The following is a 23,126-nucleotide window of genomic DNA, read 5'->3' as shown; positions in this document are numbered from 1 at the left end:
TCTCTCTCTCTCTCTCTCTCTCTCTCTCGCTTTCTCTCTCTCTCTCTCTCTCTCTCTCTCTCTTTTTCATCTCCCTCTGACTCTTTCTTGTCTCCCTGACCCTCCCCTCGGATCTCGATCACTCAGCTTTCTCTCCTCTCAGATATCTTCCTCTTTTCTTCCTCCTGCCCTGCACCTCCTCCCTCCCTCCTCCCTCCTGTTACTCCTGCTGTTTACAGAGAGCTCTAACTGTGTCCCTCTCTGTTCATGGACGCTTTTCTCTCTGCCTGAGCACTGAAAGCAGTAACCTAGCGAGCTTTTGCTGAAGGATGTTATAAATGGAAATTTAGCCAAAGTTCCGTCAGCTTTGTCAACAGGACGTTATGATGTGTGTTTCAATACAAAACATATCTGACCCTAAAGGTTTAATGTCATTCAAACATGTCTAGGTCGTATTTCACCCCAAATCCAAAGAAAAGCCTACATGTTAGAACGGTTAGGATGTGTTTCTTCCATGAAATTAAGCCTTTTTCCACAAAAATGGAATTTTTCATTTAGTTCCTGTTTTGACGTGATTTTGGGAAATTCAGCTTTAAAAAATCAAAAACAAAAAAGACATTTATTTTAGCTCGTGCTTAGCCAATAATGACAAATGGCTAAAAAGTGCTATGCACTAATAACACTAAGTACGCTTCCATAATGTACTTTGCTCCATTGTCGCATATTAATGTTGTACTTAATATACCAAAAATATCATGGTGTCTGAAAATAGCACGGTTGAGTACACTTAGATCTTTAATCTATCTTAAAAAGTACTAAAAACTATTTTTTTGTGTATCAAGTACAAAAGTAATATGTGAAAATGTAAGTACATTTAAATTTATGGTAACACTTTATTTTACGGTGCCCGTTACATGTATTTACTATAAATTATGCATAATTACATGTAACTAACCCTGAACCAAACCCTAATCCTAATCCTGACCCTAACCCTATAGTAAGTACATGTAGTTACTTTTTATTACTCACTACTTACATGTATACTTGCACTGTAACACGGGCACCGTAAAATAAAGTGTAACCAAATTTATTTTATTATTATATAGTATTAAAGTGCACCTTTTTGTACATGGGCTAAAAAATGTAATACAAGTTAAACTAATTGTATTAGCATATTTAGGGTCCCTCTATATAATTACAAATTGAATGGAGAGACCTTAAATGCAAGAGCCTAATTTAGATATTGCCTTAGTTTTAAATCAAAATTTTGCACTCCATTCCTATGTCTTTTGTCTTGACTTACCAATGAGATGATTGATTTCACTTTAATTGCACAAGCCATCGCATGCAAAATGAACACTCAAACTGTACTCGAAATGAATTTGATGATTATGATCATTTAGACGTTATACCCCATGGTCTTAATTATATTAATAGCTTTGTTTTGTGCAGTCAGCCTCGCTATAATGATATTTCACAAAATTAGTCTAAAATCTATCATCGGCACAAACAAGAAACACACATCACTTGTTCGGTTACAAAGAAAGATAAAGGAATCTATAAATTTTACATTTACAAGATCCTGCAACGAAGGCGTTGTAAGTTACTCTTTCTGGGCACCGCAGGTTCATGCAGCACCGACGTAAAGGAAAACCGCAACCTGGACAACGTGTCTTCTAAGGAAGGAGTCGGCCTGGTCGAACAGCTCCCCAATGGAGGTGGAGGAGGGGGTCGCAAGCGCCCCCTGGAGGAGGGTAACAATGGCCACGCGCATTCCAAATTCAGACCAAAGAAACGTAAAAAAACGCCAGGGCCGGTTTTGCCCAAGAACGCCCTGATGCAGCTGAACGAAATCAAACCGGGCTTACAGTACAAGCTGCTCTCGCAGACCGGTCCAGTCCACGCTCCCGTCTTTGTCATGACCGTCGAGGTTAACGGTCAGCTGTTCGAGGGCTCGGGCCCCACCAAGAAAAAGGCCAAGCTGAACGCCGCCGAGAAGGCCCTGCGTTCCTTCGTGCAGTTCCCCAACGCGTCCGAGGCTCATCTGGCCATGGGCCGTACTCTCACCGTCAACACGGATTTCACCTCCGACCAGGCTGACTTCCCCGACATGCTCTTCAACGGCTTTGAGACGCCGACACTGCCCGAGGAAGCGTTTTTTCTGGGCTCCAACGGCAACGGCTCCTTAAACCCGCTGGGAGAGTATCCCTTGCCCCAGGCGCTGGGTACTAACAGTCTCGTGCAGGCACCCCTTCCTCCTCCCTCCTTCACCTCCTCGTCCAGCGGCAAGAACCCGGTCATGATCCTCAACGAGCTTCGGCCGGGCCTCAAGTATGAGTTTGTGTCAGAGAGCGGCGAGAGCCACGCTAAGAACTTTGTGATGGCAGTGACCGTGGACTCGCAGACGTTCGAGGGCTCGGGCAGGAATAAGAAACTGGCTAAAGCCAGGGCTGCCCAGGCGGCTCTGTCTGCTCTCTTCAACATGCAGCTGGATCAGACGCCGTCCCGTCAACCCATTCCTAGTGAGGGCTTACAGCTGCATCTGCCACAGGTAAGATATCCACACCAAATTGTCAAAAGAAAAAAATCTTTTCTGTACTCTTTCTTTTGTGCAATTTACAAACATAGCATTTTTCCTTACTATGAAAGGGTTTTGGTGATCACAGGAGATAGTTATTACAGTTTTGGACCAACATGAGTAACGCGTGATTCACACAGGGCATCGGCGTCAACGCTTGACGGAGGTCGTGTCTGGCGTTAATAGTGACAACAGCCAATCTCTTTAAACCACAACACATCTGTTCTCCGACCTTGCGTGAATGCAGTTGGCTAGGGTATTTGCATACGGTGATCTCATTGGCTGATGCTTTCATTGGCGCTTGAAAAGTGGAAAATGTTCAACTTCTGCCGTGAGCAACGCCAGTGACGCGACGGACCCACAATTCAGATCGGCAACGCATGACGTCACCTATTCAAAGTAAATGAGAAGCGTCAACGCAGATGCCCTGTGTGAATCTAGTGTGAGAAAGGAAATGAGCTGAAAAACAAACGACTACATGTGACAGCGTCTTAAGATGACTCCCTCTGATGCATAAATCCATTGACCAGTAAATTAAAACAATACACCATGTCCTGCTGTGTGAACTACCTAAAGACCATATTTATTTTTTAAAGAGTTTTTGAAAGATGCATGAATAATTAATGTCTATGTAGCAGTACAGTAATGGTCAGGAAAGTTTGTTCATTGCCTGAAGTCATGCAGGCCTCAAATGATAAATGTAATACAAGCAGGTTCCATTACAAAGCAATAAATCGTTCCAAAAAGTTATAAAGTCTCCAAAAGGTGCTGCTGTCATGTTGAACTACGCGTTTACAAACGCATATACTGCGACCTAATCTACCCACAGTCATCTGATGTATATCAGATCAAATCCTCCCTTCACATCTCATAGCGTTTGATTGCTGTTTCTGAGCAAGTTTATCAGAGGTTCTTCTTCAAGTCTTTATAACATGATATTCAAAGCCAGCAGATCATTGAAACAGATATCAAGATTCAAGTTTAGATTAAAAGTAAGACTAAGCAAAATGTGCGAGACTGTGCGTGCGTGCGTGTTTAGACCATTTTTCATGTGTGTTTGCTCCGAAATATCTTAAAAGGTTTTTTTAAGTACATTTAAAATTACAATGGGCTATAGAACTTTAAAGACATAAAATACTTTTCTGTTGGCAAATAAACCAAAATCAGTTCTAAAGCAAGTATATAAATCTGTCTTTTAGTTTTTAATAAACATAACATTTGAGTGAAAAGTACATGAATTCATCCCTTTCAAGTTGTAAATGGGTAGTTGACAAATATATCGTACATGCGCCCTATGATGTGACGACAAAAACGGCAAAAACGAACAATGTAAATACATATTTTTTATGCAATTTTATAGTAAAATATAAATATTAATAAGTAAGGGATAATGTACAGGCAGCCGGTTGTTAGCGCAGAAGCACCGCCAACGGTGTGATCAGGACCCGACGCTAAACGGATACTGAAAAAATCGCCTTGAAAGTTGTCCAAATGAAGTCCTTAGCATAGCATATTAATAATAATTATAATTAATTACATTTATATAGCACTTATTACTATATAAAAAATTATGTTTTTATATATTTACGGTAGGGAATTTACAAAATATCTTCAGGGAGCATGATCTTTATTTAATATCTTAATTTTTTTGGCATAAAAGAAAAATCGATAATTTTGACCCGCACAATGTTTATGACTGGTTTTGTGGTCCAGGGTCACATATTATTAACAGTTTTCTAATGTTTTGCTATGTCACGGTACGGTATAAATACGTATATTGTGAATATTTAGTATCGTCCATTCTTAACAGTGTGCCAAGAAGACCAAAAGCCTGGCGTTTGTTTGTAAAGACGTCTATTTACACATTTCCAAAAATCCTCTTAATCCAGTTTTTGAGATAAAGCCGGTCCTGTCCAATCTTAATTAACATCTTCCTCTGAACCGTGTCAAAACAAGACATTTTGTTTCAAACCGCCCGCTACCTGTCCACTAAGAGCAGGTCTGTCGATGTTATGTTTTGCTGATAGCTCTCGGGCTGTCTGTCTGTGTGACGGATACATCGTATTGAATGCAGAACCCCATTATCCATCTCTAATCTGATATCCACATATTTAACATGTCGTCAATAGGGATTGTGTAGGTGTTTGTTTTAAACAGATGGTGACAAGATAAATAGACTTTCGTTTTTGGTCGACTGATGGTTTCAGTCGGGCTATTTTTGGTTTTGTGTAGCGATACAGACAGACATCAATGGTATATAAGATGATAAAGCTATTTTTTCTGCTCATTAATCGCAAATATATCTCACGTTATACTGTAGCAAAATCTCTTCCGTTTGACTTGTTTTTGCTATTGCACCGTGTATATTTTTATACAGTGGGAGGCCATTAAAAATATGTTTTTTGTTTAAATAGTTTTCTAGTTAGCTCATGCATCACTTGTCAGCTGTCTCTATTGGCAAATAAAAACAAACGGATCCTTCCGTACGATGAGAAATTTCTCTGTGTGATCAAACGTTGTGTGTGTGCTCCGTTTCAAACTCCCATTAGCCGTCTGTGACCGGCTCACTGAAGTATTTGTGAAGTAATGTCAGCCCTAATGTCTGTAATTCGTGCTCACTGGGCCATCGCTTTCTCTCTGGCGTGATCATTTTCCAGCATATTATCAGGGCAGTGTTGAAATGTCTGAGGTGCTCGAGGAGAGTTTCAATAAAATATTGATATTATACCGCAGCAGTGAAAGGTGAATCTGAGGTCTACAGTCAATTCTGACCAACATTCGCCTGTAGTCATGGTCTTATTTTTAACAATAAATTGAGCTTGAACGTGGTGTTCTGGCCATTCAAAGTCTATATACAGTACTGCTGCGTATGGATTTCAATGGAAAATAAAACATTTATTTAATAAATAGATGACTTGGCTTGACTAAAGAAGGAAAGCTGCCAGTAGGACCCTCTCAGGGTTACAACGCCAAGAAGTTGTTTGATAAAATTTGACAGAAGTACATTTCGGTAGACTGTTTCATCGGACGCACACGCCTGGCTCGAAATTAAATTCTGGTCTGTGTTTTGGTTAACAATTTAATTTATATTTAATTTATATTCTATTAGTTTATATTTATATTTTATTTAATATGTAAATTAATAGTTTTAAACGAATTAAAACTACTCGATTTTTTGAGGAGGTCCAAGTTAAGTTTGGGCCACGAATACGTAATCATTTTTTCTGCTGAAACCATCTATAAATTCAAAACGGTATTTTGATAATTTGTAAAATACTGTATGGAAAAGAGTCTATAAGTGACCCTAAACTTGTTTCCTTTAAAAAACAATTTACAAACATAAAATGCACAGAGAATCATAAACAGACAGACCAAAAATGTTTTGTTAAATTAAATTCAGTCAGTTTTTCTTGGTTTTTTTTCATATATTGAATGTAGTCGTTTAGTTTCTACATGTATACTTATGCCTGCATGTTGACGTATCCGAGACGAATTGTTGTAGTTTTCTTGTCCTTGTTTTGTGTGAAATCTGACCGCTGTCTGATCTTTACCAGGTTCTTGCAGATGCTGTTTCCCGTCTAGTTGTGGACAAATTCAGCGAGCTGACTGACAACTTCACCTCTCCGCATGCACGCCGGAAAGTTCTGGCTGGAGTTGTCATGACAACAGGTAGAATTGAAAACCAAAATAAGAATGCAGTTTCTTAAAAAACACTGACGCGAAAACATTTCAAACTATTCTTGACTGTATGCATTCATCTGTTGATATGGATATCAGGCTGTGTTGATACTGAATATACAACACCACAGCAAAAGCTATTGTTCTGAATTTACCATTTTTATTAAAAGTAATGAGAGACAAAGACTCTGCATTGTGCAAAATAATAGTAATATCGTCAATAGATGGATGATAATCTTGCAACCTGTATAGACTTCAGAAAGGACATGCGAGTTAGTGAGTTTATTTCATACTCCGCCCTGGTTTGATTCCTCTCAGGCACTGACGTCAAAGATGCTCAGGTCATCTGCGTCTCGACGGGAACCAAGTGTATAAACGGCGAGTACATGAGCGACCGCGGCCTGGCGCTGAACGATTGTCACGCTGAAATCATTGCTCGACGTTCCCTCATCAGGTATCTGTACATGCAGCTGGAGCACTTCCTAAGGTGAGACAGTGCCGATGGTCAGTTACAGTGTGACAATGTTATATTTTTAATTAAAACTGCAATCTGTAACTTTTCCGAATATATCGCTATCTCTTTGAAACATGCTGATTACTTTACGCCCTTACGTATGTTAGTGAAATGACGTCAAAGTGAAACTGAACCCAGAAGCTCAAATTATAACTCATTATTTTAAGTTTACCGTAATAGGGGTAAGGAGAATGTTTTAAGCACCTGTTTTAAGTATATTTGCTCAATGGCTGATATTTATTTATTTTTAAGTTACAGATTGCAGCTTTAAGCATCTGAAGCCTTCAAAAGAATATTCGATTTCTAAACTAACTTAACATCTTATTGATATAAACTATTTTAAATAATTGAATCCTTTGAAAAATGTATACATTTTTTGTACTGTTCAATTTAGCAACAATAAAGAGGAGTACCAGAAGTCCATATTTACACAGTGTGAGAAACGCAGCTACCGGCTGAAAGACAATGTCCAGTTTCATCTCTACATCAGCACGTCACCCTGTGGAGATGCTCGGATCTTCTCGCCTCACGAGGCGGGCGTGGAGGGTGAGCGGGGAATTATCCTAAACTATTCAATCTTTTAATGCTTCTAGAAATGATCTCATCTGGATGTGGACTTTATTTGATCAAATCCTTGTTAGAAACGAATGATCAAAACCTTATAGCTGAATTCTGTTAAGATCAGAATGGCTCTTATGATCAGGTCTTTTCATTCAACTGCATTTCAAAACAAATTTCATCAGCGTTTTTAATTAGCGAACTTTGTTGTTTGATTAATTTTGCTCTCGAGTGTCGTGTTTAAATCATTCTGCGTTTAGCCGCTGTGCATCAGCCGCACAATTATTTTACTGATTAATCGAAACCACCACGACAACACATTAACTCTTCTGTATGTTAGTGTTGTAAGTTAATTAAATATTTATATTTTTACACATATTCATTTGCCAGGCACTTTTATCCAAAGCGACGTACAGTGCATTCAGTCCATTACATTTTAATCAATATGTGTGTTCTCTGGGAGTGAACCTACTGTGTGATCTTTGCAAACCCGTGAATGCTGAATTAAAACACGAACACTGTTGCTAAATCTGTTGCTGATTAACGCTTCTCGAAATGATTGCCATAAGAGCTCAGTGTTTATTTACAATCTCATTCTTTCATAATTATAATTGCAGTAAATTGAAAAAGCAAACAATGACCTGCGTATGTTTTTTGGTTGATTGTAGACCAGGGAGACAGACACCCGAACAGAAAGGCAAGAGGCCAACTGAGGACCAAGATTGAGTCTGGAGAGGGGACCATACCGGTTCGCTCCAGTAACACCATACAGACGTGGGACGGCGTTCTTCAGGGGGAGCGACTGCTCACCATGTCATGCAGTGACAAAATTGCGAGGTAGTTCCTGATTTAAAAACGATGACCCTTCCTGTGAAAACAAGGCCTCACAATCGGATTATGACATAAAAAGCATCAACCAGTATTTTCATTATGATTTCAATCTTTGACATGGATTTACTCAGTCAATATCAAAGTTATACTTTCACAGAATATTCTTTACATTATGTAGGACCATTTTATGTAGAGAACAGTACATCACAGAAAATGACTTTAGCTGGGTTGTTACAGACTGGGTCACAAATAGCAATAATAATGAAACAATAATGGACAGTTCATTTAAATGATTTGTCCTTCTGGTTAATTTTACAGCATAAGGTAAACATTTAAACCATCACCGCTTTGTCACTAATAGAATAAAAGCTTTTCAGAGCTTTTGATGCACGAGTTCACAACTCCATTTTCCGACCCTAGTTAAATAGGAAGAAGGCCATATTAAGTGGCTTTCAGTTATGCTGTGGGGTCAATATGGCGATGCCGTCTGTCTTTGCCACCCGGCAGCTGTGAGCGCAGAGATAAGGAGGTGTCAGAGACAGCTGTGAGCAGAGAGACAGGTCCTGTCTTTCTTATTAAGACCTGTGCTCACCCCCCGCGCACACACAAAAACCAGCATTTCAAACCCGTATGACTTTCTTTCTTCTGCAGAACACAAAAGAAGATATTTCGGAGAACGTTGCTAACCAAACAACATCGGCCCGTATTGACCTCCATTGTATGGACACAGATCCACTGAGGCATTTATCAAAATATCTTCTTTGTGTTCCACAAAAGGTTTTGAACGACACGATGGTGAACAGATGATGACACTAACTCATAAATTGATGTTTTTCTATGCATGCCCCGCACCTCATCAAATGCTGTGAATGTAATGAATAGCGTATGTGCTTTTGTGTTATCTGTAAGTTCGTTAGATTGATCATGTCACTTTGATACTGAATTGTTTGTTTTCAGTGTAAAACAGTGTTTAGTCAGCTCTGGGTTGGTTGATGTGTTGCTCAGAGACGATCTGAAATGCTCATTGGCAGCTAAACTGATGTTTGCATCCCTCAGTCAAGGGAAAGCTGCCCATTAACAGAGATCAATGACTGGTGTGTTGATGAAAACTGACCCTGGTTTAGGAGATGCAGTACCTGCTCTGGGTGACAAGATTTAAGTCTTTATCTGCGATACACAGGAGGTGGTGGATATCCCTGTGAATCGTGTCAATCCATATTCATGGGAGTAGCTCCAAAAATACAGTTTATTTAACTGAAATAGCAGAAAATGTCAGTTTTCAGTTGCTATATATTATTAATACATGTATTTAGTTGAAGTCTAATGTGATGATTTGACCTTTGTTGAATTTCAAATTTTTTCCTGCTTTTCTTAATTAGGATTGAATTGAATTTACAATGAACGAAATCTATATAACAAAATAAAAACCCATTGTGTCTTTAGGATTTGACTTTTTATTATTTGTAACAAAAATATAAATATTGTAAAATTAATAAATTATGTTAACGATAATAATAACAATGGTTTTTGTTTTATTATTATTCATTAATCATTAATCATCATATCATTTCATAATAATATTAATATTACAATACACAATAAATATTAATTCATTTGTGTTAAAAATAATAAAAAGTTTAAAAGTTTACGATTAATCGCGATTCATCACGTCCAGAATAAAAGTTTGTTTACACACAGTATATGTCTGTGTACTGTGCATATTAATTTTGTATTTATTAAAACATGCATATATTTTAGAAAATATAAATATAAAAAAATATATATATTATTGGTAAATATAGATAAATATTTCCTTAATATGTATACATGTATGTGTATGTGTTTATAAATGCAAAATTTATATGCACAGACGTACAGTATATTATGTAAACACAAACTTTTATTCTGCATGCGATTAATTGCGATTAATCGTTTCACTGCCCTATGTGTTTTTTCTTTTTACCTTACCATGATTCACAACCGTTAGCTTCTAATAATAAAATATTCATCTAATAATAAATGTTTCAATAATAGAGATGGCGAGAGAGGTGTATATCAAAGCTGCAAGAGGTTACAGATTGCAGCTTTGATATCTAGAACTCTAAAACAGCCATCAATAATACAAAATATGGCAAATTAAGCTTCCCATGACTGGTTGTTTTAAACTAAAAACCCATGTATGGATTCTGAAAACTAGTTGTATTACCATTAGTAAAAGTTGGTTGGGTGTTGGAGGCAGCTGATTGGTCAGGCTGAGGATGAACGCTTCAATCACTTGAGTGTGGTTTCTACAGCAGGTGTTTTGGCCAGCAGATTTGGGCTTGATTAGGCCTTTTGATTGTGTTCTGCAGAGATGTGAGACTCCGACTGTGAGATGTGAAGACACATGAGAAGCTATGAAAGAACCGCACTAATGAAAGAATTCATCCGCTATTGTTGAGTTTTTTTATATCTTTGGCGTTTGGAAATCATTCACATACGGGCTGCCGGCCAGATTGCTTTTCTCACATGCACAGCCTGGGGATCTCACCGATCGTGTAACTCATTTCATGTGCTTTCCTGATTGCCTTGTACACACACATTTTCGTAGTAATTTTCGAAACGTTTTAGATAAAACATGTGAAATCAGGATGGGAAAGCATGCATCATTATGTCAAGAGTTCAGAAAGGGCTTCAGGTATAGATGAATAAATAATTCATTACACAGACGGTATAACCGATGTAGTGTCTGCTGGTGGGTCAGAATCTAGACGTGGGTCACAGAGAGAAATCAATGCAAAGTGCACACTATAATGCAACAAACCATGTATTTGTGTGTGAATACAAAAAGTAAAAAAAATAGGAATATCTTAAAAATGAAACGCTACTATTGTTGAGACTTACAGCTCTGTTGTGTCTTTCTGCAGATGGAATGTGGTGGGCATCCAGGGCTCTCTCATGAGCTACTTCACCGAGCCCCTCTACTTCTCCAGCATCATTCTGGGCAGCCTGTATCACGCTGATCATCTCTCCCGAGCCATGTACCAGCGGATCGCTGACATTGAAGACCTGCCCCAGCAATTCTCGCTCAACCGGCCCCTGCTCAGCGGTGAGAGAGCATCAACCACCCATTCCCAAATCTTTCACAAGTGCCACTGATGTCCAATTATATTATCATTTGCTGGATGGGCAGTTTTCCTCTCTCACCTTCAATTCCCTGCACTGGTGATGAATTATGGGAATTTTCTCAATTTCAGTCTCGCACGGGTGGCGTGTTTATCCGGTACCTGAATCCCAGATGCCCGGCTCATTTCTCTCATTTGCTCTGTGGAAAATGATATCTTTTTATAGCCTGGCATTAGTAGCTTCCTCTGCAATGATATGGACAAACTGTTTGTTATTCATTTGGCTTAGTAAGCTACACTCCAAACTACTAAGACATACTAACATACTGCATTAAACTACAGCTTCAGAGGACAATGTTTTTTATCACATAACTGTTTGATAATAAAGAATATTAAGGTTTTGAATGTATTAAGAGATCACCCTCACAAACAAACAAACAAAAATCATCTTATTTGCTATACGGTCATGCTACTCAAAAATGAAGTTAGTTCTGTCAATTGAGCATCTATCCCTTTGTTATCCAGTCGTTTAACTTTGAGAGCCCTTGTCCTGCCTCGTGTGAAATACACTGCACAGAATTACACGAGGTTGCATCAGATTCCTTGGAGAATCTGCTCTTTTTAACAGCTTACTGCTGAAAATCTCCATTTGATGATGTGTTGTGGGAGGTTGAAGCATAATGCAGCCTGGTACTCTACCGATGCTTCAGAATACCAGATTAACTCACAGAAGAGCTCTTCTGCAATGTATAAATGATCTGAACTCCTCTTTCAGACTCATTATTAAGTCTTCGTGTCCACAAGGAAGTGTGGAAGAATGAGACATTTATACTGCACAGAATATTAGACTTATACGGCCAACAGAACTGTCATTAAGAATCATAAGGGTGTCACAAATCAATAGTTGTGATATTAATAACCCTGATTATCGATATCGGTTCAATACAACACATATGATAATATCATCAATAATCCATTTTAGAATCTGGTTGACTATAAGGTGGTGGTATTGCATCAGTTTAACATTTTGCCTTAAGAGCTACAATGGTTACAAACCTTTTCCCTACATTCCTACCCTTCTATTTTAAATATGATTTATTATTTATGTAAAAAAGATAAAACAGTAAATAAACAAAATGAATTTGCCTGATAGCATTGTTTTTATTTAGTAGATGCCACGATAATATGGGTTTTGTGAATTCTTTTGGATGTCTGTAATTGATGTAATTGAACAAATATTGAGTTTTTTTAAGCAGTTTCTGACACTAAAAAGCTGTTATAGATATATTAGAGAATTCAAATGATGATTTTCAGGAAACAAGTCATAGGAGATTCTAGTAAAAATGTGAAATATTATAGCATTTTTATAGCATAAAAATGGAATATTCTATTATAAGAATAGAATAGAATATTTATTGTCATTGTTAAAAAAAAATGACATGAACGAAGGAAGTGAGAAATTTACATAGGAATTATGTACAGAAGACAATATTAATCGATATTAATTAAATAAATGATGTACAATACACACAACACAATAGAAAATTGTCATTGTTCAGAAAAATGGAAATGAGAAATTTACATAGGAGTTATGTACAGATCATATTATCCGATATTAAAAAAGGTTTGCAAAAAAAACACTTTGCTGTGCTATGAAACATTTCCTTGGCCCAGGTTTTGCTTTTTTGTGAGTGCTTTAAAAAAGCAAAACTTTCTCAGAAAATTTGCTCAGAAATGCATTGGTTGCAAAACTCTCAAGTTTAATAAATCCAGTGAATAAAAAGTCACATATGATCAAATGGCCATATTGAACCTTTTCGAATAGTTTTTATCTTCATTTGTGCAGAAATACCTTTGCTAAATCATGTGATTTCCATGAATCAGTCCCCTCTCATATAGCAAAGCATTGAAATTAAGACGTGTGCATTTTTGACTGAAGCTTTCCGCTGTGGTTTGTGTGTTTGCAGGCATCAGTAACGCTGAGGCGAGGCAGCCGGGTAAAGCTCCCAATTTTAGTGTGAACTGGACTGTAGGAGACCAGGCTCTAGAAGTCATTAACGCCACCACGGGCAAGGATGACATGGGCAGACCTTCTCGTCTGTGTAAGCACGCCCTGTACAGCCGCTGGGTGCGACTGCACTCCAAGGTAAAGTTTATATTGAACTTTCTCAATATTTTCCAGAGTTGAATGAGATATCTCCTTGCCTGCCATTTGCCCTGCTCAAAAATAAAACCGTTTGAAATAGCCTGAGGTGGGTGGGCTGGTTTATTTTATATTGGGATTTGGGGCGTTTTTTAGCAGGTCAAGCTAGAAGACCAACTCAAGATTTGTTTACTGAGTTTGATGCATCAAGTCTTCAAAAACGACTTTGAATATGATTTCAGCTAAGCGTGATTATTGTCTCATCTCTCCGCAGCTCTCGTCGACCCTGCGCATCAAAGTGGCCAAGCCCAGCTCGTACCACGAAGCCAAACAAGCGGCCGTGGAGTACCACACAGCGAAGCAAACGCTCATCAAAGCCTTTCACAAAGCGGGTCTGGGTGCTTGGGTAAAAAAACCCATCGAACAGGACCAGTTCTCTCTGAACTCTTGAAGGGAACAAACAAAAGACGTGACAACAACCAGCTGTTAATACTTCACTTGATGTGCGAGTGTGGGTATGCGTGATGGCGTTTGTTCTCGGACAAACCAAGAACCCTTTAGCGTCTGGCATTTTGCTCTTCGTGTGAACTCATGCCATTTTATTTGTATTGCAGAAGCACATTGTCTTTTAAATTCGTGTTTGTTTAGTGGCATTAGCCTGCAGATGACGGAAAGTCGTGTCGATTTTAACTGGAAAAACATTCTTATTGATTTTAATTTGTTTTTTGTTTCGTGTGAGAGGGTTGAGAAAAACCATGATGCCATAAATGCGCATGTCACATGGCTTTAGCTGTGCACAAACGGTTTTGAAGGTTTTCTGGTCCAGCCTATTCTAATGCTGGCTCACCTTTTCGAGCATGGTTCTCCTTAATATGCAAAACATTTTATTTTTTATTCCAGATCTAAGAATCATAATTACATAGCATGGTCCCTTTAGATAGACATACAAGTCAAAACTTTACTGTAGTTTTAGCGTACGCCGTCTTTCTAGTCGAAATAGAGTTCAATTTGACCTTGTCGGGAAACTTTAATTTCTTGAAATTGTATTTCTACCTAGTTTTATTTTGAATCAGAAGTGGAAGATGGTGTTGGTATTGATGCAACCAAAGTGCATTGATGTTATTAAACGTTTTTAAATGCATGTATGTGTTTATCGCTCGGATTCCGACCTCGCTGAAAGAAAAGCTCTTTATCTGGGCAAAAACAATTACTAGCCAATTAAATGGACCGTTTTAAAAGCCCCTTCTTAATTTTGTTTTCACACTGTATTGACTATAAGCTGTTCAAATCCGACGGCAGGTTTGATGGATCTGCTGGTGTGATGCGACTTACATTTATGTTACAGGAATAGTTCACACAAAAATCATTATTTAAAGGAATAGCACACACAAAAAATGGTACCCATTGACTTTCCATAGTAAGAATAAAAACGACTATGGTCAAGTCAACCGGGAGCATTTTTTGGGTGAACTATTCCTTTAATCACCTCTGCATTGTTCCAAAACTAAATGCTGTTATTATAAAGTGTAACAGCAAACAACCATTTTTGAAGAAACTTTAGACAGCATTTGGCTGTCAGGCTATGAAAAATACAAAACACGTTAATTTAGATGCATTATTGTAAGTCAATAATGAACTATTCCTGTAACATTTATTGTGCGTTTAGTCACCGCAGGTCTGAGATCAGGGCATACATACAAGGTTTTCAAGATGGCGGAATGGTCTGAAAAGTGATGCACGTTTATTATTGACGCAAGCCGTCTCAGCATGCAGAAGAGAAACGGGTTTGAACGGAGACCTCGTGTTTTTTTCCTCATAGACCTGCATTCCTCTACAAAGACTGCTTCTGTAAGACTAAAGTCCTTGAAGATGAGGTTTCCCCTTTGGAGACTTCTGCTGTACGGGACTGAGCCGATAGCTCAGACTCTCTTTGATTTATGACTTATCCGGTGCAGCATGTTTGCCTGTTAAGGTTACAGAAAGCGTGAAAGCAGATCTGTTTGCAGATCTGACATTCTTCTCTGTATCATTTTCATAAAGTTGATAATTGGTGGGATAATTGGTGGGATTCACATTCCAGAAGTATTATACAGTACTGTATGTTCCGAATTGGATTTAAGACAATAGTAACGCTAACCTGTTTTGATCATGATTTGACAGAAAACAGATGAAAAATGTGTATTTAAGTAATAGTTCACCCAAAAATAGCACGCATGTCTGAAATTGTGACTTTTTTGGAGTGAACTATAACCTAAAACCCTAAAAACAGTTAATGATGCCTTTGCGTATCAATAGGTCAAAGGTGCTCCCTTTTCACACCCCACGATGACATCAGGTTTCTTTCGCAGAATTGTTGATTTTAAACCTTTTAAAAGAAACCAGCAGTATGTGTGTGTGTGTTTGTTCGAGTGTGTTCGTCTGTGCACCTGCTGCTGAGCCAAGTTGGCGTTCTGCAGAGACGTGGAGGCAAAAAGACTTTGAGATTGCCGTGGAATGTTCACCAAAGATGTCCATGTTACTTTTCTTTCGAGCATCCAAACAAACGGAGACTCTTTTTTAAAGTTGAAAAAGTCGCAACGATTGTTCAGCATTTTACGGTTTTGCCTCGAGTGGTGTTCTTTCATTCACTGATGTTTTTTTATTGTGTACGTTTGTGTTGGTTGAGTCAGGACCGGCTTTCGGACATGCTCGTAATTCTCAGCATTCTTGTGAAACGTGGACGTACTGCTGTAAATATATTGCGACCCCCTCGGATACTGACGCAGTCGACTCCTTGCATATGTATTACAGTTTCATTCTTAAGTTAAAACACAACATGCATTTTGTTCAAGGTCTTTTTCAGTGCAGAAAAAAATACCAAGGCAGGAAAAAGGGCTCTTGTGGCCTTGTAGAATGGGCGCTAATGTATTTCTGAAGGGCCCCTATAAGCGTACAGGGAATGTACAGTATGGTACTGTAATGATTAATGACGGTAGGGTTTGACTCCCTTTGCTCTAATGGAAAAGATTACTGCCCTGAAATTAATGAGCACAGTCAGTTCTGCATGAATGTGGCTCAGCAAAAAGTACCTTTTTCTGTGTGTGACTTCTCAAGGACAGCAGACTTGTGGGATTTTTGGTCGTTCTTTCTTTTTTGCATCGTCCTATTTTTTCCTCTTCGACTCACAGCTGTCAGACGTTTACTTCCGTCTGCTTCTACTGTTACGAAAGATGTTTAGATGGCACAGAATGCCAGCGATGATGTCACAATGTACTCGGTCCCATCTGAGATGGAACCTTTATTCTGTTTTTGTTTGTTTTCTGTTGCGGAAACTGAGCCGTGTGTTAGCGAAAATTCCCGACTTTCGTCTCCTCTGGTCCTGGCCGGTCCGTTTCTAAACGTCTTGTGATTTGGTGACTGTACAGTGGAGTCTGGCGGCGTGCCGACCCGACACAGCTCAATCTTGGTCCGCACCAGTTCTTGCCTGTCCTTCGTAATATCCACATGGGTCACCTGCATGAGCTACTTCACTGAAGCTGCACCCAGCATGACGACATCCTTTAAAAATGGACTTGTATGTAGAAAACAGGAACAAAAATAGATCTATACAGAAGGAAAAAATTAAAACAAATAAAAAAGATCTTAGTTTACATTTGTATATTGGTGTTGTTTTTTCATGACTCTATGGCTGTGTTTGTGTGTGTGTGTGTGTGTGTGTATGTATGTATGTACTGTACTTGTACTTTACGACTACAAGTTAAATTCTATATAAAAATATATATATTTTTGTGATTCGTACTGCATTGTGTACTGCCTACATTAGTTTCTTTACTATATATTATTATTTAACTTTTCTGTTTTCTGTGTCAAAATGTACAGCTGCTTTGCAGTGATGCACATTGAAAAGTGCTTTAGAGAAATTTTTATTGAAAATGGGCAGCATAATATGCACAATGGAATCAGAAATACAGCCGTAGGAAAAAATTAAGAGACCATTTCTGAATTTACTATTTATAGGTATGTGTTTAGGTAAAATGATCATTTTTGTTTCATTCTGTGAAAAACGAAAAACAATTCTCCCAAATTTTAAATAAATATATTGTATCTATTTGCAGAAAATGAAAGCTGGAGAAACAGGTCAAAGTAACAGAAAAACAGATGCTCTGTGTGTTTTAGACTTCAAATACTGCAATGAAAAGAAGTTCATGTTCACTTAAGCAATACAGTAATATTTGTACATGTATTTAGGAAATATTCAAAAACTATTTTTATGTAATTTTTTATCACAATTTTCATACGTCTTGCACATTTGCTGTTGGATGACTTCATGTCACTCCTGTCCTGAGGTTTGATTTGATTAAAATTCAACAGTCGCTGAACTGGAATGACCACAATGCAGAAATGCAGATTACATGAAAATTTGAAATGGTCTCTTAATTTTGTAATAACTACGAAATATATTTAAAAAAAACTTGGGAACACACCTGCTGCATGGAAAAAAAATGTATACCTTGGATAAAAGCATCTGCCAAAATGCAGAAATGTAAAATGAAAATTTATACTCCGGTTTATTACACAAAGATTTGTGTGAGGGTCAGGGTTAGGTGATGGAACATCTGTTTATATGAAATATATCGTTGCTCTGGAAAGTCTCCATGTGTAGAAACCAATGTGTTACTGAAATGTCCTAGTACACTGTAAAATAACAACAGACTCCCGTGTAATTCCTATGATCCATCCAGAGAGACGACACAGTCTTGTGTAGGTGCTGACGTACACAAGACTGTTTGCTGTCAGAAATTCTGCTGTCCCGGCAGCTGCAGGCAGAGCACCTGTCAAGACAAAGAAAACCTCTCCTGAAGCACCTGGAAAGTTTCTCGAGGTATTTTCAGGACGACGACGACGACATGTTGTAAAACTTTCTCCTAATTTTTATCAATCTATGATTTTCATCCCTGCAGGTGAATGTACAGTATCTCCTCCGCTGGTGGACTAACTTGACATTAAATTTATTATGTAATTTCCCTCGAATCGCTCTCCTCTGATAAATGCTGTACGTCTACCGAAATTGTCATACCAAAGTACATAGTGCTTCTATTAATAATGAATCAATAGCCACTGGTACATGAAGACTCAGATACTCTGTCTGCTGGGATGTGCTTATGATGTATATCAGGTAGTATAGTGATTCAGGACGCCCACGGCACTTGCTTTAGCTCACAGACATACAGAATGTTTCAGGGTCCCCAATAAAGAGTGAATGTCTAGGTGATTCACCCCAAAATCAAGAAATTATATTTTATGAAACTGAGAAATGGCTTCATGATCATTACAATTAAGAAATAACAAGAAGGTTGTTTTTAATAGCTTCGGTTAATGCATTATCTAACATGATCTTAGTACAATATATTTTACTGCATTTATTAATCTGTTTACTATACTGTAAATACAATTGCTTATTTACGTTTGTTCATTTTGCATTAATAATCATGTTAACGGATACAACATTGATTTCAAAAATGTATAAGTAAATGTTGAAATTAACATACTGATAAATGCTGTAGTTGTATTGTTCATTGTTATTTTGTTAAAGATAGTAAAAGGCTTACTGGGTTTCCAGAATACTGATTCAAAATATGGTCCTGAATGCATTATGTAAAACAAAAACAAGCAATACAAAAATTGTAACCTGACCACATTTTCATGAGGTTCATAAAGCATTGTCATTGTCCTCTGCAAACACTTTTTGCACAAAAACATGTGAATATTGAATAACACTGATTTTAAAAATGTTTTCAGTGAAAAAAGAACATCTTGATTTTAGAGTAGCCAGCCCAGCTCTTTAATAGGACCCCAGAGTTTGTTGTACCTAATGAAGTTGTTTTGGCCATTTGCGGGCTTGTCCCAGTGCTGGCTCTCTGATATTCCTCAGTGATCAGCTTAATGGAGCCGAAGCTGCCGGTTCAGACACAGTGTTCTCCAACAGATGGACTTTTCTCCTCCAAACACCTTCACCGACTACACTCATTTTATCTGTTTTCAGCCCTGCATCAAAGGTTTCTCTACAGTCCAGAGGAACACCGCTTTAAAAATGGTAATTTAAAAAAAACACATCTTAGTCTTCTCTAACATCACAACGTAAAAATGTAGCGAAATTGAATAATTTTATTTAATTACTATTCTTATGTATTATTACAAATGTTTTCTGAAACTAAATACTGTACCTTTGTTTATTTACCTCAGTACAATCTATTCATATCTTATAATCCCTGTGGCCCTTGTGGCAAACTTTTAAATGGGTGCTGAATTTTTACTATATCATATTTTTTATAGGTTGTGACACTGTTTTTGGTCATATAAATGGTGGTTCATTCTCACCCACTGTCATTAAAAATAGAAATAACTTTTAATATTTTAATTGATTTCTTAGAATTTATACAAATTCTCTCAATTTCTCTCTACGTTGATTTTCTACGTTATACATTTTTTTAAGTGCGATTTAAAAGCATTTTAACATGTTTTTTTTTCCCACTTTCCCAGTGTATATTTACTCCGATTCTCAGTGTTGAACTAAAATGTTTAATCTCTTGTTGAAATGTATAGGCCTAGTTTTAGTTTCAGTCCATAAGATATTTGTACGGGTTTATGTATTGCCTTTCTTATTGCTTTTGCGCCTCAAGCGTAGGCTATACATGCCTTTCTCCGCATATATACAGCAATCGTGTTTCTTGCAGTCTGCTCTTTATGAGTCCATACTGAGCTGATCTCGCCACTGTGAAAAGTCATCATACTCATGGGATTCTTAATCAGACACACCTGCAAACTTTCACATGGGCACACCTGTCCAGTTTGGGTTCAAAATGAAGCGGCGAGCGAAGACCAGCCGCCTTAAAAGATATCGTACATCATCAGATTGCGTTCCTTGGGACAATGGGATCTGCACTCATTCAAGGCCCAGATTTCCATTTCAATTTTCTGCTCAGTGGAGTTGATGTATGTGGCGAATCGCTCGGCGGCCTCTCTCTCCACCGGCCGCTCCATCTCAACACCATTTATTAGCCCGGAATCCCTGTGACCTTGTCTCCTCGCGCGCGCTGACGCCACACCTGCTGTCACAGAGAGCAGAAAAGAGGAGAGGAGCGGCGCGCTATGTGATGGCCTCAAACCCCAGGACATTACACACATCTGCCTCCAGCTCACTACAATTTACTTTCAACCCTGCATCTGTAGCTACTCCATTTGAGTTGTTGGTTAAACTTAACTTTTGCTTTATTCTTAGGGGTGGAAGGATGGCACCATGTTTTCCTAAATCCAGAGTCAAAGTCTGTTTGGGGAATTCGTGACTAATTTGCGAGGTGGCTAATTCGTACGAATTGGTACGATGAGTCCTACAACCAAGTACGATTATTAGAAAAAAAACAGTACTGAAGCCCGTCCCCTAATCAAGTCGTAGTAAATAAGATTTGCGATGTACAAATTCATTAATAAAATAATTTCACCTCGTAATATTGTTACAAATTATTTTTTTGATTTTTTTAGGTTTTAGATGTTACCTGAAGTGGTATCCTATGTGTAACATTTGTGTTACGAACACGATTGTCGTGAATTTTTCTAACAAATTTTGTCAAGTCAGATAAGATTCCATTGATCTACATTGGAATAGGGACCACCACCGAGGATTTGGACTCTTATGATTTAGGATGCACTAAAACCCCCTCAACCTGGCAACCATTCACATCAACCTCATTATTACTGTATTGTGTACCGTTTTTAATGTTTTATTTCTGAAAATGTGAACATGTGTTACTACTTTTACATGCAAATTCTGATCTTTTGGAAAGCTTTTCCCAGTCTTCCTTCTTGCATTGTTGGACTGTCAGGCGTGTTTGTTTTTTCGTGTCATTGCTTTGGAAAGAGCACTTACCTCAGAATAAAGATATGTTAGTGTTTGTGTCCGCTAGATTGAGCGCAGTCTGCTATTACATTGTTTCCTGATGTCAAATAAAACACTACACGCCCATTCACTTCGCAGAACTATTTAGCTAATGTCTGGAGAGTTAATTGGCCCTGTTCCTCCTGCCAACCTTAAGCATATTGATCTATTGTAATTACTCTTGAGGTATGGCCGAGAGTCTGGCAGACAGAGAAAGAGAGAGAGAGAGACACGCCATCACAGAAATGGATAACAGTTATCGGAGAGCTCAGACCTTCGGACGAGGAATTCTTTGAAGCTGACAGAATAATTAAAAACATCAGCCTGGTCTCTATTGATGGGTGAGCCAAACGTGGAGGAAGAATCGGGGCGAATTAGCATTTTGACCTTCCTGTTTCAATGGCACGGATGCCCTCTTTTTTCCAGGGCACACGCTTGAATCAAAGAGACATCAGAGACCACTCAGACCAGCCGGATCTCTGGTAAAGGTGTGCTATGGGACGAATGCAGAGAGGGAGAGATTAATGTCACATTACCTATTCATCTTTTCATTGCAAACTGTTTCCACAAAGCCAGGGCATATTTGAATATCTAAATTGTCTGTGCGGTGCTGGAATGGCAGCAAATGGGTCTTTGTCCTTGTCTTATTTTAGTGAGTCAAAACCTTACAGAACACTTGCAGAATTCCCTTACAGAAAAGACACATGAATTTCACATGTTTTTTACATGTTTTTCGCATGTGATCACATGTATACAACATGTGTTTAACGTGCAAAAAACACGTGTGATCACATGTGAAATGTGTGTTTTTGGAACATTTTGGTGTGAATTCCATGTGAATTCCCACGTGAAACCCATGGGATAACATGTAAAAACCCATGGGATGACATGTGCAACATGTGGTGACGTGAAGAACATGCGATCACATGTGGAGACATGTCGCATATGTTATCCCATGGGTTTTTACATGTTATCCCATGGGTTTCACGTGGGAATTCACATGGAATTCACACCAAAATGTTCCAAAACACACATTTCACATGTGATCACATGTTTTTTGCACATGTGAATTTCGTGTGTCTTTTCTGTAAGGGATTCGGCTGTTAAAAATGTTTACATTTAAATTTCAACATTGCAGCTTATGCGTAACTCTATTTTAATTGCAATTCTCAACCGTATTAAATTAATACAATAATACAAAGAGACTTCTTGCGATCTGGAAATTCTGCCTAAATTATAATAAAGGGAACCTCAAGTAACTGCAGAGCTCTCAAAACCCTTCGCTTCTGAGATTTTAAATTGCTTTTTAGAATTGTATAGATTTAATGTGACAGGCCCACACTTGTCCTTGAGTAACAGCAGAACTCCGTGTGCTTGTGCATGTGCCCAATACAATAGATTTATGAAGAATAACAAATAGTACAGTTTGAAATACAAGTGTCTCGCCATAAAATTAAGTTTGCCACCGGAGACAGCAGAGTTCTTGCTTTTGCTTAGTTACATGAAATACTGTATTTGTTTGAGAGCTGTCAGAGAATCTAAAAAATAATTTGTTGATATGATATTCTTTGAGATGTTTTTGGTTTGTGCCTCTTAAATCTTGCGTGTTTTGTGACGGTGCCTGTCGCAGCGATGATCAATCCAAACCCCAAACATGGATCAGATTTCCTTTGATATTTAGGAAATGAAATACATTGCTGAACATGTCTGACAATTTGTGTCACCTTGGTTAAATCTCTTTCATTTCTACATCCATTTGTACTGTAAGTCAATTCTCTTAAAGCTTTACACAGGATTCATATATGAGGAGTTCCCACAATCGTGTCCAA

General features: G+C 38.1%; 1 protein-coding gene across 18 annotated transcripts in view; it reads left to right on the top strand.

The window, feature by feature from the left end:
• The window catches only part of adarb1b (adenosine deaminase RNA specific B1b), a 199,845-nt gene extending 182,809 nt beyond the window's left edge, over window positions 1-17,036 (top strand). For all 18 annotated transcript variants that reach the window (XM_057335688.1, XM_057335684.1, XM_057335677.1 and 15 more), the window contains 8 exons: window positions 1,605-2,530; window positions 6,112-6,226; window positions 6,554-6,722; window positions 7,144-7,295; window positions 7,976-8,144; window positions 11,045-11,226; window positions 13,210-13,388; window positions 13,660-17,036. In XM_057335688.1, coding sequence (XP_057191671.1) covers window positions 1,605-2,530; window positions 6,112-6,226; window positions 6,554-6,722; window positions 7,144-7,295; window positions 7,976-8,144; window positions 11,045-11,226; window positions 13,210-13,388; window positions 13,660-13,836 — 2,069 coding nt within the window. In that variant the 3' untranslated portion in view covers window positions 13,837-17,036. The remainder of the gene's footprint in view (window positions 1-1,604; window positions 2,531-6,111; window positions 6,227-6,553; window positions 6,723-7,143; window positions 7,296-7,975; window positions 8,145-11,044; window positions 11,227-13,209; window positions 13,389-13,659) is intronic.
• The last annotated feature ends 6,090 nt before the right edge of the window (window positions 17,037-23,126 follow it).

The sequence above is a fragment of the Triplophysa rosa genome, linkage group LG6 (genome assembly GCF_024868665.1).
Source record: "Triplophysa rosa linkage group LG6, Trosa_1v2, whole genome shotgun sequence".
Classification (NCBI taxonomy): Eukaryota; Metazoa; Chordata; class Actinopteri; order Cypriniformes; family Nemacheilidae; genus Triplophysa; species Triplophysa rosa.
This window is presented reverse-complemented; position numbering and strand designations above follow the sequence as displayed.